The sequence below is a fragment of the Cataglyphis hispanica genome, chromosome 18, assembly GCF_021464435.1.
Source record: "Cataglyphis hispanica isolate Lineage 1 chromosome 18, ULB_Chis1_1.0, whole genome shotgun sequence".
NCBI lineage: Eukaryota > Metazoa > Arthropoda > Insecta > Hymenoptera > Formicidae > Cataglyphis > Cataglyphis hispanica.
In genome coordinates, this window is record NC_065971.1 from 1,631,943 (window position 1) to 1,648,228 (window position 16,286).

The following is a 16,286-nucleotide window of genomic DNA, read 5'->3' on the forward strand; positions in this document are numbered from 1 at the left end:
GCGAGAATCGATGCTAGATAAATCGATACAAAGAAAGAAAGAAGACCTCTTGGTCTTGGTGCTTCTACCGAATCTCGAATGCAGATCGGAGGAGAGTGCAGTGGAGGCTCAGGTGCGACAACAATTCGATAAAAAAAAATAAATAAATAAATAAATAAAAGAGAAAAAAAAAAGAGAAAAACACACCACAAAAAAAAAAAGAAAAAAAAAACAAATATAGACGCGAATCCAAGACGCAGTCCGCGTATGTGTGTTGTGTGCACATGTATGTGTATGTGTGTCTGCCACCTCGTGCGCCATGCTCCTCGATCGGCACGAGAAAGACTCGCCGACCGAACGGATTGCCTTCTCTTTTATCTTTTTGCATGAACGACCACGCTTTGATGCGTCTCAGAGTGTGCATAAAAAATGAAAGGAGGTGATACGCAATGTTTGCGAGGGGCAAATAAGTGATAGAGTGAGGTGCATTGATGCATGCAGATTTCAAAAAAACGTGCAGCCGCGGCCGAGATAAGACAGCTCGCCGTATTCTCATTCGATTCGTCGACGAGTTGGTTGAATGCGACGATAAGGAACATGCAAATTATTTTTCGTCTAAATATTTATTAATACAAGCTCTATATTTATTAACACAAATATTCGTTTATTTTAGATAAGAAATTAGCAAACAAATGGAAATAATTACAACCGTATCTATTAAATTGAAATGATAAGATTTATAGAGAATACAAGATGAGCTAAAAATATGAACATTATTTCGAACATCATCGATGATCGATGATAATTTTTGCTCAGTAAATAAATAAATATTAAAGAATTTTTTTGACAAATGTCAATTTGAAATCCCTTCGTTCTTATATAAAAAGATCATCAATATCACGTCGAGAACACTCCTCTTCAAACGCGACGAGATGCACATGCTACGTGCTCGTGATTACATTTATATATTCATTATCGAATAATGATAAGCGTGCGACGATTAACGTAGTGATAACGAATCCTAAGGATATTCAAGAGAAGAAACGAACTATTAGAAAAAGAACTACAGTATCAAGTGAGAATACGAGGCACAAAGATATTTAAAAAAAATGACAGACGAGAGAGATAAAGAGATAAAGAGAGAAAATATAAAAATTTAAACTTAAAAAAGAAATAGGCAAAAAGCAAGCGTGAGGAGAAGACAGCATTGGAGCACTCCGTTAGTCGTAGTACATTAATCGGCAATAAAGACAGAAGAGAAGAGGCAGGTAGTAGAGATTATAGGTGAGATAGAAGTGACGTGATTACCGATGCACACAACACGCGCTATTGCTCACCAATTGGGCGCAGTACGGCACCTGCAAGGATACCCATTGTTAGGCTATATGAGATTAGTCAGTCACGGGCAAGGTGGTGGGATTAATTTACAACAGCATGATCACAGGCAGACAATGTTTCCCCGATGCAACTTCCACCCTTCCCCTCTCCTTCATCCCTTATGTCGCCCCCCGCGTGACCAGGACCTCTCTCTGTACGCCGATCCACATCCACGATCGTCGCTTAGAAGATCGATTCAAGTTTCAAATGCCAATAGAATCAGCCGAATTCCACTCCGGTGGTCCCCGGCTAATCGTTGCCAATATCATCGGATTGCCAATATCGTCGCTCTTAATTGAATTCGGTGAACGACGGTAGAACACTGACGTCGGCGATCAGCCGATTCGATCGCGGATCGGATCGACGAGGTCAAGATCATGGTGCACCCTCACGGTAATTATGAGGTCAGGTCCGCTTTCGATTAATCGTCGCCGGGCGATAAACATTAATAAAATGATCCATGCAGGGCCGACCCGAAGCACGCGCAATCGTGAGATCTCGGTTCGATCTGGGTTTGGCATATACAGGGTGCTTCGGATCGATTGTGTTATCTTTCAACCATGGATCTTGAGAAAATATGATCTTGATTTCAACGCTGATAGAGAATCAATTGTCATTGAAAACAAAAGATTTTTTTACTATTGAGTTAACAAATTCAATTCATTTCATTAAGCGGATATGGCAAAATTAAAGATAGTTTAATTCTTAAAAGATTTTAGTTAAAAATTTAATATTGAAAGCTAATATTTTTATAAACATTGAGTTTTTGTTCGATTTGTATTAATAAAAAATTAATCAAACTTTATACGATCTGAACAGTAAATTGATAAGTAAGAAACACCCTGTACAATATTTTATCGTCACCCTAATTATGATATTATCTGAAGAATATTTTAGATAAAAGATATAAAAATATTTTTTTACGTATTGTGTACGTGTGTATGGATGTATAAATGAACGTTCTAATCCTAAGTTTTATATAGGCAGTCTAACAATAAATTCTAAATCGTTAAACTATTGCTAAAATTATTTGTTATAAACTATTTACTATTGACCGATTTATTATTTTCACAGTTAAAACGTTAACTAGAAATCTCTAAAATACATAGGTTTATATTTAGGGTGACAAAATATATGGGATATGATGATGAGAGCGAAGCATTTATGATGAGGAAGCGAAACAACGAGCTTTCTCGACATTCAGAGTTTTCTTTGAGACTCAGATGTATGCAGTCATATGTACGAACCGAAATTCTCACGGCCGTGGCAGTGTTCGATTTTGAAATGTATATTATTTTTAAATAGAGTAATGTTTTTTCATAGAAAATAGTGACATTTTGTAAATTAGAATGCTCTGCAATCCATTAGATATTTAGTTGACTCAATTAATTGCAGCGAATGTTTGTTTAATTTAAGTTAAATAATCTCTTTCACTTTTTTTAATCTTTATTAGAGTATTAATAAAATATTTCATAGTTTTCTGTATGAAAAAGCATCAAAAAAATTAAGAGATTAAACAGATTTTTAATAAACAAAAAAATAAATAAGAGTAAGTTTTAAACAATGATAACTGGTGATAGAAAAATGAATTTTTAGGGCTTTAGAAGAAGATAAAGAGAGAGAGAAAGAGCGAAAGAAGAGAATCATTTAATATAATCTAATATACAATTTATTTTCTCTCAAATGGAGAATGGAAACTAATGACGAACGCTGCCACGTGCAAGGCAGGCAACGAAAAATAAATGACATCTAGTTTAAACTAGCTTAGGGACGCCCCTGTATGTGTATGACAACGTATAAAAATATATCTTGAATAATTTACACCGATGAGTACAGCTAAAAGATCGCATAGCGCGACGCAATAATAATGCACACCGAGAGAAGATGCTGCTTAATAATTACTATAATATAGATAACATTAATATTACATCGCATATTCCACATTAATTAATAAATTAATTTCTTTGTAAAATCAAATAAAGCGTTTCTAAATAATTTTAGTTCAATTCGGTTAGTTAGATTCATGCGAGTGCGAAGTTAGATTTGACGTATATCTTCTTATTATTACGCGGTAATGCAATTTTTCTTCTCTCAGCACACGGTTTAATAAAATGTCAGCGTTTAGCTTTGCGGATTTTTTTAATACACACCGCATAAACAAACGGCATACTACGAAAAAAGAATAGTCAGTATGTACCTTGTATTATTCGAGGATTACCTACTGACGATACATAAAACAGAAAGACAGATAGAGAGTAAAAGGAGTGAGAAAATAAGATGAGATATGAATGCTTGTGTGTACGATTTCATGTATATATGGCGGATAATTTAATTAAACATATATTCTTAAGAAGAAGGTGGAGATTATCGTAAAATGTACGGGTGAATATTTCAATTACAAAAAAAAAATGAATCTCTTATATTTTGTGTGATTATATCTCTACAAAATAATTAAAATGTTATTTACTAAGAAAAAAAAAAAAATTGGTACGCGAAATTAATACACAATTATTATTAGTAATTTTATTTAAATATACTAGGGCACGCAACACAATTATTCTGTACAAAAATAACAACATTTGTAATAATGGAATGAATGTTAATTATCGTTACGGAATCAATTTAATACGAAACGAACTGAAATGAAATTGATTGACACGATTTATGTCGATGGCTCCGCCATGTATATATAAGTGTACATATTCTGCGATGGACGCCTGTCGCACAGCAATTATCTTGCGCCTTATATCGGCATAATACAGCGAACGCAATTGAATAGGCATATGACACATCCACGGCTAAATTGAGGCAATATTTCATTTCATTTACTGACCTTGAGATTTTCAATTTGCGAGAGAAGAAGGCGCGATGGATACATAAAGATCTCGTTAGGATGGTTCTTCGTTTTAATTTGTTCGCTATTTAAATTTCCTCCTTATTTATGATTGAAAAATCGATCTATTACATCGAATACTTTATTCACGACTGATTAAATAATCTTCTTCGAAACGCAATTCCTTTCAAGAAGCATACTTCTTGAATAAGATATAATGCTATTTTATATGCATAATTAATTATTACGTGTCACAAATATATTATACAGAAATATTTTTTATATTACAGAAAATTAAAAAAAAAAAAAAAGGGTATTACGAAAAGATTTAAAAGGACATGAAAATTTAACAAACTTGTACGCGACCATCCTTTTACTTCTCTTTCATGCCCATAGCGCCGTCCTTTTCCGGCGAATTTCCCTACCCCCTTCCCCCCTTCCCCCTTATCCTACCCGTGTCCGTCGGAGATCTCATACGGGAGCAGATCAAGGACCGACGGCGATCGTGGGTCCTGCGATGTGACGGATGACACGGTCGATCCTCCTCCTTACCTTGCACTCGCACGTGGTGCACTTGTCGTGGGGATCCTGCCAGGAGCTACCGCTGTCGTGGACGATGCCAGCGTAGCTGCATGGTCGGGGACGACTAGGAACCGTGAGCATGGTGCCGTTCGTGTGCACCTCTCGTGCACAGGGATCGTCCTCGCAGCGCGGGCAACAATCGCCCTCCTCGGTCACGGGATTCGAGCAGGTTACCGGTGGACACTCCATCTGCCAGCAGTCTATTTCGCCGTACTGCAACAAATTGCGCCGACATGTAGAACAAAAGATTGTCGTATCTGACAAAATCTCTTCAGAAAACTCGGAATTAACTATTTTTAATTTTTCCATAAAATTTTGTTCTTCTTTTCACGACACGAGAATAATGATACCATGATGATCGTTTATCTAAAGAATTTAGTTGCTTGACAAATACTATTTTTTTATTAATTTCTTTAGTCTATCGCGACTAAACGGCTTGACCAGATTCATTACCAGGCATTCGCAAGTCTGACACTGGTATATCCAACGTTCTCCGCTTCTGAAGACTAGGTGATGGAGCTCTTGATGCCTGCAGGACGCTGCGGGATTGCATTGAGGACAGCATTTATTCCTACGGCTGCCCGGTGCGCTGCAATCGCATACGAGGTCCTTGCAAGTGATCACGCCGTCTTGACACGTACATTTCCTGCAAGAATTTTCCTCCTGCGTCCAAGTGTCGCCATTGTTAATTTCGCGACCTTTCAACCAGCAGCCTATAAATATAATAATAATACAATAAGTTTATATTCTTTTTTCCGCAATATAATTTAATTCTAAAAATAATTTTATTCTAAGAAACGACGCTTGCGATGGGATATCTCAATTAGATGAGACATGAAACTCACTGAGTCTGCATTCCTCTGCAGTCTCCTCCAGATTCGTCTTCGGTGGACACACACACTCGTAACCGCCCTCGGTGTTGATGCATTTCGCTGTGGGATGGCACGTATGCCTCCTCTCTCCTGTCAGATCGTTGCACTCGTCGATGTCGAGGCATTGCGTACCCTGGGTGCTGTCGTGCAGGGCGCTCCTGTAGCCGGGCTTACAACGGCAGTAGTACCAGCCGGGCATGTTGAAGCACGTGGACGACTGATGACATCGATGCAGATCGCTGGCGCACTCGTCCAAGTCGAGCTCGCAGCTGTTACCGATGTAACCGCGTCGACAGGAACACCTCCCGGGTGCCACGCATTCGCCGCCATTCTGACAGGTCTGATTGCACACGGCTGTACGAAAATAAAAGCTTGATTTTACTTCAGTTCAGAATCTTTTATTTTTGAAAAGTGAAAGTATTGCGACTATCGTAAAGAAATCTTATCTTTTCAATTAAAATTAAAATCTGATTTTTAATATGAAACTCGACGCAATTTTTTTATTATTATTTAATTTAAAAAGCTACAGTGGATAAATAATTTTTTTCTTATTAACAAAAGAGAGCCGATTAATCGCCTTTTTAAAGAATGATGGAAATATTTTGGGGGGATTTTTTTTTGCAATCTTTGAATAGAACGTTGGAGAAAAATAAATGTCCCTCGCTCCAGTAAATCTTCTTTTATTCATCGATATGATAGAAATTGTTTCGATCGCGTTTCTATGCACACTCATCCGGAATACAAACGTTCTTAAAGAAGATATACGTGCGAATCGTTTTTTTTTTCCAACGGCATAAAATTCTTTAATAAAGCAAAGCATATTTATTCATTCTACAAATTATGCGACGCATGCGCTCGAAAGCATATAAATTTATTTATAAAAACGTAAATATATATTTCCATTTATCTCTCTCTCTCTCTCAATAAACATAAATAAATAATATAAATTCAAACGATAAAAAAATTATCTCCTTTATCAATTATTTGCTTTTTTATTTAACAATCTAAAATTTATCTAAATAATAACATATATTTCTCGACGAGAAATGTCGAAATTTATTGCACCAAATAGTAAAAAATTGCTGACTAAAACATCGATTATGTTATCGAGACGTAAAAGACGATACTGTACGTTTACACGTATAACCGTCGCCGGTATAACCGTCCTTGCAGACGCAGTAGTAGCTGCCGGCAGTGTTCACGCACGTGGCGTGCTCATCACACTGGTGATGACCAGTCGTGCACTCGTCCAGCTCAGCGCAATTGTACTTGTCGACTCTATGGTAACCCGGAAGACACTCGCACGTATAAGAGCCGATCACGTTGACGCATCTCGTGTTTGCGTTACAATGATGACCGTCCGATCCACCTTGCTGCTTGCACTCGTCCACATCTGAATGATGAGACAAAAAGAAATTGTGTTATTGAGGAAAGCGTAATTAATACAGTCCATGAATATTTGCATTAATGTTATTTATTGCACGCACGAAAAATGTTCATATACAGGAAGTCCCTGACCATCATCCAGGTCTTTTAAGAAAAAGAGAAGTGTATTTTATTAAAAATCGCAAAAATTTTCGATGACTAAATCGGGTGTGCTTTATATGATGATATTTTCGGTACCGACCGGTAATGGGCTATCCAAATTTTATCTGAATTTTCTGAATCAAACATGGCATGTTTTATTGCAAATTCAGATTACACATAAACATAATTTTATTTACATAAATGAATAAACAATTTTAATAAATTCGTTATTATTTTAATAGCTTGGCTATAAAATGATAAATTGTATTAACACAATTAATAAATTTTATTAACATAAAGGATTAAATATTTATTAATAATCTAGAAATAATTTCGAAAATGTGACGAAACATTTTTTAAATTTTTGATAAAATCCACTTCTCTTTTTCTTAAAAGGTCTGTACGGATGATTAGGGACGCCTTATATGAGAGTGAAAACTAAATTTCTCCGATTTAAAAAATTTGTTAAGAAATTTATAAGAACTTTTTTATTTAAAAGCGTTAAATGCATGCTTCTTATGCGTGGATAAATTCGACGTATCGGACTTCTATCTCACGCACGATTAATTGCACATTGAGTTAGTAAGTTAGTAAGTTAGGTACCGTGACAGTTAAGACCATCCCCCTGGAAACCGATATCGCAATGGCAGGCGTAAGTCGTCTGGAGATTCAGGCAGGACGCGTTAGCGTGACACTTGTGGCCCTTCGCGCAGTAATCCACCCCTGGTTAAATTGGGTTAGCCAGGCAAATGCGGAAGATGGTTAGAAAATTTAATTAACGAGACCTAGAGGTTCTAGTGAGGAGACCGTCGCTCGATTCGGTAACCCTCCCATGCGTAATGGAGAATATAATTAGCGATAGAGAGTAACGAACTTCTCGCGAATTACAATCATCTCGCTCAAATTAAAATAAACATTACATATTGTACATATATATGTTTAGTGATTTTATGATTTATAATTGCCGCATTTATTACATAACGTAATTATCTATGTGTTGTTGACTTTTTTTATTTTCATTTTCATTTTTTATTTTTATTTTCATTTATTTTTATTTGCTCTCTATAATAGCTATATGATTTTTTAAATAGTTTTTTGAATAGTAGATTCATATATGAATGCATATACATTGACTCAAGATTAGCAAAAAGAAAGAAGACTTGAAATTGCCAACAAAGAAATTCCATGCATGAGAGGGTTAATTAAAGTTAATTAAAGTTAATGCGCAAGTTATGCGAACTATGCTTTGTTCCTTTTTCTATGCTATTCCGGTCGCAAAACTTTGCTCCTTTTCATGCCGTTTTTTCAAGCCTATTATAATACATGCTGCGTTATTCGTTAGACGTTTCAACGTCTGAAGGTATAAGATATTTTATATAACGCATATGCAAAATATTATATAGTAATTTAGTATATTAAATTATAATTTGTATATTATAATATATTAAATAGTACATAAATATTAATAGTATTTATAATAAAAATGTATAAAAAAAAGCTTACAAGAAAGAAACATTTAATAAAACTATCAACTGTCTGTCAAGAATCGAGCAGATAAAAATATCTGATTTTGAGATGTATATAATTATCATTTTTTTTTTTGTGAAAGTATCATAAATCTCAGAACGTTAGAATTAATTCCTATGTTATTTTCCAAGCGAGAACTTACCTGGGCAAAATTTGCAGCACTCCTCCGCCACGCTGATTTGCTCGCTAGGTGGACACGGCAGTGGTGGGCATATCATATCAGACTCGAACCTCTGACAGGTGAAGCTACCATCGTAGCAGTCGCATTCGATGCACTGTTTCGGCGAGACCCTCTCGCCGTGATCGTATATTGTGCCATGCAATAAACATTGTCCTGAGCAAACGTGAATGACGAGAAACGTAAATAACAAGATGGAAGCGCGATCGGCGAAATGCAAAACACGCTATGTCAACTAATCAGCCGATTGCGTAAAAGCGGAAAGATTGATTCGTTAAATAGAACGTTGTATTGAAATGCTAGAGAGAGTTATTTTCTTGGGTAAAGAATATATGTGTAATGCCCTCCACAAATGAAAAATACAGTATGAGATATGAGTGATTTAAAAGGATTATAGGAGAATCCTAAATATAACAAAATCTTTAGATAAAAGTTGATTTTAATACAGATTTTTAATAGTAAAAAAAATAATTTTTAATATCTTTTTATTAAAAACACTGTCATTATAAAATTCAGAAAAGTCGCGCCGATTGAGAACGCGAATCGAGATATAAGCGGCAAAGAAAGAAAGAAAAAAAATGTGACATTTTACTTACTGAGACAAATCGGGCAACACTGTCCTTTAGGAATGATAGGATGCTTGCAGGTAACCTTGGCGCAAGGCGTTGGCCTGCATTCGATATTGCCATGGACGCAGGAACATTGCTGGCAATCCTTCTCCCAGGTCGCGCCGTCCTCGTGGACGGTACCGTTCGCCCTACAGGATTTTTGGCACTCGCACTCCTCCACTTTGCTTATCCTGTCCTCTGCAGCGGCTAGCTGAAAGGAAGGATGTCCATGAGTTCCAACTAAATTGTCTTATATCGCATTAACAGAAGTAGCAAGATCGTATATGTATATTGACATTCCATAAAAATAAGATATTCCATCAAATAGGATATTCCATAAAAATAAGATTTCTAAACATTCTACATATAATTAATTATGCAATGAGATTATGATAATACATAATATGCATAATATATACAGTTTACAATATTGAATTGAATCTCGAATCTTATCGCTCCAGCATAAGTTTGATATAAATGACATAAATTACTCACTCTATGGGTCAATTCCTCGAGCATATGGTTTAGATTTTCCACGTTATTCAGTAACGATGAAAATTGACCGCATGTGGGGCAAGATGAGTCGAGCTGAGGACACTGGGAAAGATAACCGTGAGGTCCTGCTATTAGCTTGACATCCTGCAAGGCACCCTGTGTCGCAGAAATCATATGGAAAGCTTAGTCGGGCGTTAAATCTTTTTTTTTTATAATAAGATATATATATTTTTATCAACAAATATAAAATAATAATATCTTTATTACAATAAAAGATATAGGATATAAAAATACACTTTTTTAAATTAAAAAAAAAAGTATATTTTTTACATGATTTTAAAAATATATAATTTTTGAATATGGTAATTATATTCATTATACGTTATAGAATAACTAAAAGGCGTATACCGTAGTAATAAAGTATATGCGGTTTTACCTTGAAGAGAAAGTGCCTGGCATTTCTCTGTCCGACCCAGAGCTGAAGTTGCGGTAGGGTAAAATTTGTGTCGGGTGCACCAGCTCTCAGCAGTCGCCTGTACAAGGAGTGACAGTCGACCAGCAGCTCGACCTGCAAGCCGCTTATGCTCAGGGCGACCCTGTGCCAGGCGCCATCGGCCACTCGAAAGGGAAACGTCTCGACGTGTACGGTTCCGTCGTGGCGTGATACGTAATGAAATCGAAGCTCGTCCTTGCGACCGCTGCTCTGCAGCTCCAAATACCTGATTCAACATTTTATTCGAAATTATTCGTTACCGATTACGTATTTATTTGGGATTTAATCTCAAATTAATATTTTAGCTTGTAATTTTTATTGTATATTGTTATATTTATTATACAAAGTATTTTAATGCTAGATCAACTATTACAATAATTTTATAAGTATATCTTTTTCTATATTTATTTTCTCACTTATTATTTTGTCACTAATATTGCGAAATTGGTTTTGAAATTCTATAATGAATCAAGGATGATTTAATCTCTGATTATATTGATAAAAAAATTAAAGCTCGATCTTGCGCCTATTGTAAAATGATTGATCTTTGAAAAGTTTATTGGATTATTTAAATTAATCGTAATTGTGGTATGTCAATCGTCATGTAATGTACGCGAAGCATATCCACATATTAATTTGTACTGTTTAAATCAAAATAGCTAGATTGCACTTTTAAAGTATCATTGCAGGATCCCGTTAAGTGTTCCTTCCTTTCTGGCTCGATGATTTTTATTGACGCACTAATTTCTTTTGTGGACGCAATAAAGCTGTAAAGTTCAGAGACCGTCTCCAGCGAAAATATGAGAAATGAAATGCATGTAATAACGTATTACGTACAATTGTTGCTTAATAATCTCGTTACAGAGACTCGTATTACTCGACAGACAAATGCTTACTGTCTCGGATAATAATTCGTCGCCCTAGTTATGTACATCGAATAACGTCGAGATGGTTATTATCAAATTATAAAGCTGATACTGAGTGGAATTATTGCGCTATGCACATCAGGGAACGGAATGGCATCATAAAATAATCAAAAGCAAAATATTCTACGGTTATTATGCAGTAAAAGATTCTATCGAAATAATTTTATTCGGATCCTAATAAATAATAAAAAAATATTCGGTTATCTTGCCACGTTTCACACAATATTTTACGATTTATAAAAAGTAAAATATATTCAAAATATAATGCCTCCCCTTTTACGGAGTATATATATATATATATATATATATATATATATCATTCTGTGATATATCACACTCGAAATAGGTCACAGCTCGCTGTTTGTTACGGCCACCGGGTCCGAAATTCTCGAGCAGTTTTGCAGCGCGGAGAAGGGTGGGAGGAGGGGAGGGAGGGAGGGGAGGAGGGTGGAAGAAACTTCACTATTTCATACCTATTGTTCCCATGCGAAAAGGCGACGATCGTCCCGGAATTGGCCTCATCTTGGCGCAGCGCGGCGGCTATAGTGAATTCCGGAACCTGCCGGAGTAACGCGGCCGCTCGTTCGAAGTTCGTCTCGTTCAGTCGGAGCTCCCTCTCCTCGCCTGAAAGTAGTAAAACACAATAATTGGCGCGGCCAAGATGGAACATGATGCGTGACCGATCGCAGTTGCATTTCACGCAGCAATTTTTTTCATAATCCAATGTACTATCCCGACGCTTCTAAATACCGTCTTATGCGTTAGATACATTTTAAAAGAGTGAAAGAGCATAAATATATATATAATAAATGGGAGATGGGAATATTAAACGGAAGGAGGGAAAAAGAGTACAGAAAATTTTTTTTTTTTTTATATTATTAGATAGTTAAGAATTTTAGAATGTTGTGTACAAACGAGCAGTTTGTAGGTGATAGAGGGGAGAATGCTTGTCGCATGCCGTGCCTCGAAATCGATGCAGAGCTGATTTGAATTTTTAATTCGGTCGTCTCCGGGTAAAGTTAAGCCGCTTTCCGGGAAGTGATCCGAATTTAGAGCACGACTGTTATTTATTATTTGTCGCAATATTATGGCTGAGATATGCCTCGGTTGTACAAAAATAAAGGAGTGATATTGAAAATTAATAATACAAGGAATTAGAATACACACATGTAAGTTTTCTTAGAAACGGAGTAGCATGTATTTATGGCTTATTCACGTTGGAATTTATTAAAAATGAGTACATTATTCATGTAGAAACGTTTGAAATGCCAAGAATTAATAATATAATATCGCTATAAACATGTGTCTCTTCTTGAAAAAGATTTATAAAATTCATTCACCAACTCGCTTGCTTTCCCTTACTTAATTGCCTTACGAAATAGTCAAAAATATGTACCGGATATGATTTGTTAGATTTTTCAAGCCGTATTTTCCTTTTCAGTACCAACAAGCAAACAACCAACAAAAAATCCCACTCATGTATTATCTTGAGATAACAACAATGTCATATGTTAAGTCGAACAGACGAATCGTCCGCTAGCTGCAGTAATGCGAGAACTCGGCTATCGACTCGCTACAGATTACAGCACGGCGATGTAGGCCACCCCGAATTTTTGGAGAGTATTTCGTCGAAGATTCTGTTACGTAATCGTGTCGACGCGAAAATACAAAAGTGAAACAAATAACTTAATAAAATTTTTAACAAAGTGGATAATTAAAAAAAAACATCATAGGATATTATATAAGCCAATTATTTTATAAATAATTATCTTTTTAAAATTTTATTCTCTGCCACTCTTTGATATGATTTTCTATACAATATTAAATTTACTGAAAAAGCTTGACGCGTATGATGTTTTAGGAAAGATTAAATTTGGAAAGATTAAGATTGGAAAGATTAAAATCGGCATAGTATTTAATTATAATTACGAATGAAAGAGAATTGTGTATTCATAAAATATTTAATTTGTTGAATCGTGTGTGAATAAATAATTTTCTTGTATATTTTAGGATATTATAGAATAATTTACGTGATAAATCCATAAAATGAATACACTTTTATTTAAGAAACGCGTAGTACTGAATAAAAATTTGTTTACTAAATATTGACTATTATTTATTATTATTAGATATTGTCTATATATGTTCTACTTTGCGAGTATAAATTATTCTTTTCTTCCCTTTTTCTTTTACTGTTATTGAAACTCGCGATGTGCAAATCGATCATAGTCATACTTTGTGCATATTCAATTAACACCTCGCATCGGAATGGTTGCTGCTTGTCTGAGTACCTATCCATTAGATAGATTAATACGGCCATTTGGCAAATTACACCACAACTAAGCCATTGCAATCCTACTGTTCGTTTAACGTGGCTTCAATATAATCATCATTAAGCGATCTACGTAATGTGTCACGTGCAAAACGAGAAATCTTGCGCGTAATCATGGATATATATAGTGAGAAATTATTTGTCTTTCAGAATTAAAGATTTTAATTTCCATTCTTTGTTTTTTCCATAGAATAAGCATTGCTTTAAAATATTAAATCTATTGACCTCAATTACCTCTTGTATTATCGCATTTATTTCCCAAATAAAAGCGTAGCTCTATTTCTCTCTGAGTTTTATCGCGTAGACTGGTTTCTTTTCTAGAAAAAAAAAAAAGCTATCCAAATAAGGGACACCTTATTACACGACTGTCGCGTGCAAAATGCAGCCTGCTCTGCCGCTGGCTGGCTTCTCGCGGCGTATAAAGTGTGCCTCGAATTTCAGATGCACCGCCAATACTCATAGAGTAACCAGATACTCGGCCGACAATAAAGCGTCGATGTCGTTTGCACGCGAGTCTCGCCACCTACGACGACGAAGAGGGTCGGGGCGACATCGTCGAGCAATTATGTACGCGCACGCTTAATTATAACATAATACCGTCGGTCTAGGTGGTAGTGAGAAAGGTCGGCCCCGACTAGCGACAAAACATCCCTACCGTGCACTGCTCGCTCGTCTCGAACGAAATCGTTCCGCGCGAATTGGCACGCACGAGCCAACCCTTGCACTTGAGCCGATACGGGCAGAAAGCATAATTTGACCGTGAAATTTTTATTTTCGCTATACGAGAAGACCGGATGCAGTTTCGAACAGCGGAAAAACGATCGTTTGCCGTGGAGCAGTTAAGCGGGGTTAAGATAATTTATTCCTCGTGTATTATAATACGTTGCGGAAACAAGGAGAACGTTCGAGATGTTTACAGCAACGTTCAATCATTTTTCCTTCCCAATTTCGACGGATAATTAATATGTGTTTAATTATTATTAAATATTTATCTATTTAAATTAGATAATAAAATATATTATATAAAATTAAATAATTATATATAATTAATTAATGTAAAATTTTTTCTACTTTCCATTCTTAGCCAAAATCTTCCCAAAATTGATCAAAATCAACTAAAAATCTTTAATTTTTAATTTATCCCGAAATTTTCGACAGATTCGAAGAGCAAACAAAAATAATTTTGACGTTTCCCTTTTCACTAATATATTCAAATTATGTATAATGTTTTGTCGGAAATCCAAATTGATTTAAAAATCATAATTATGTTTTTATCTTTTTCGCATTATGAATGTAATAAATGAGAAGTGTTTTATTTTTAATATTATTTTTAATAAGATTCTTTTATGATTACTGGCAGTATGACAATATCGTTTTGTCACAAGTCGAAGCAAACTATAAAAGTTGCAAGTAATCGATAATAGCTATTGCTTAAACGCATCACAAGATAAAGCGTGTATCGATCTGATCAATTTATCATATCGTCATAAAATATTTATAATACGATTCAATCAAAAAGTTTGCATTGAACTTTCGCGAAAATTAAATAAATGCAATCTTTAATGCTCATATTTATTATTTTTATATAAAAAACTGTGGTTCTAATTGCTTTGTATTGTAAAAAATATCTAATTGTAAGAAAAAAAAATTCGCGATAAAAAATGAACATTTATTATGTAGCAAAATTTTGTAACAACTTCAATCGAATCGCCGAAATCATCAGATTGTATGCGACCCCTTATTTAACACAAAGGGCATCGCTAGATCCTATTTTCCAGGTTCAGAGAAAACTCTGACACGTGTCGCTGTATATCATTCTGTCTATACGTTGTATATACGTCCTTTGTCCTGTGGCGGCTGTTCCTGTTAAGATCCAATGGGTCATACGAGATAAATTTAATCCCAAAGAAATTCCTCTTCCCTGCGTATCCAGATTGATGGGGTGAGCGGCTTAAACAGGAGAGCGACGATGGAAGATAAGAATATCAGAGGGAATAAATTATAGCGAATGAATATTTTTCCGTTGCCATCGGTTTATCTTTAGCAATTAAATTTAGCAATTTTAATTTATTGGCAAGTATTAATTTTTAATATACTTACATTTCATTAAAAAAAAAATTTAATATGATTTACAATAGATTAAATTTTAATTTAAATTTTAAAATTACTCCCATGTTAAATTGTTGTGTTTAAATTGTTTATGATATTATAAATATATAAAAATACTTTTTTCAAGTTTGACATGAAAGGGCAAAATGATTCAAATCGTAGTCTTTTGCTATGTTTTTTTTTCTTTTATCTCGGCATCCTCTCAAGATATCATTATCATTGTCGTCATTAGTTAAAGAGTTAAAGCACTTTATTCAAATTATAATATATACATTCATCACTTGTCATCTTCCTGTCAGCTGATGAGAATTAAAACAAAAACATTTGCGGTAAATGCAGAAAAGAAAAACTTTACTATGATTATATGCGGTGGCTTTCTCTAATAGAGGGGAGCACGCGAGAGAGGCGGTAGACAAAAGCATCAAGGACTCGCAAAGGATAAGAGGAG

At 35.1% G+C, this 16,286-nt stretch overlaps 1 protein-coding gene and 1 long non-coding RNA gene across 4 annotated transcripts in view; one reads left to right on the forward strand and one right to left on the reverse strand.

The window, feature by feature from the left end:
• Nucleotides 1-16,286, forward strand: part of LOC126856416 (uncharacterized) — a 158,581-nt gene that overhangs the window by 100,745 nt on the left and 41,550 nt on the right. The window lies entirely within an intron of this gene.
• The window catches only part of LOC126856362 (protein kinase C-binding protein NELL1-like), a 64,866-nt gene that overhangs the window by 3,592 nt on the left and 44,988 nt on the right, over nucleotides 1-16,286 (reverse strand). Inside the window, exons 3-13 of one of the 3 annotated variants that reach the window (XM_050604803.1) lie at nucleotides 11,871-12,021; nucleotides 10,415-10,697; nucleotides 9,979-10,134; nucleotides 9,472-9,694; nucleotides 8,840-9,031; nucleotides 7,774-7,893; nucleotides 6,776-7,036; nucleotides 5,617-5,997; nucleotides 5,225-5,484; nucleotides 4,742-4,984; nucleotides 811-1,337 (exon numbers count right to left, since the gene is read on the reverse strand). In XM_050604803.1, coding sequence (XP_050460760.1) covers nucleotides 1,284-1,337; nucleotides 4,742-4,984; nucleotides 5,225-5,484; nucleotides 5,617-5,997; nucleotides 6,776-7,036; nucleotides 7,774-7,893; nucleotides 8,840-9,031; nucleotides 9,472-9,694; nucleotides 9,979-10,134; nucleotides 10,415-10,697; nucleotides 11,871-12,021 — 2,324 coding nt within the window. In that variant the 3' untranslated portion in view covers nucleotides 811-1,283. Of the gene's footprint in view, nucleotides 1-810; nucleotides 1,338-4,741; nucleotides 4,985-5,224; nucleotides 5,485-5,616; nucleotides 5,998-6,775; nucleotides 7,037-7,773; nucleotides 7,894-8,839; nucleotides 9,032-9,471; nucleotides 9,695-9,978; nucleotides 10,135-10,414; nucleotides 10,698-11,870; nucleotides 12,022-16,286 lie in introns of those variants that run through there. The other 2 variants (XM_050604801.1, XM_050604802.1) reach the window with 2 other exon arrangements.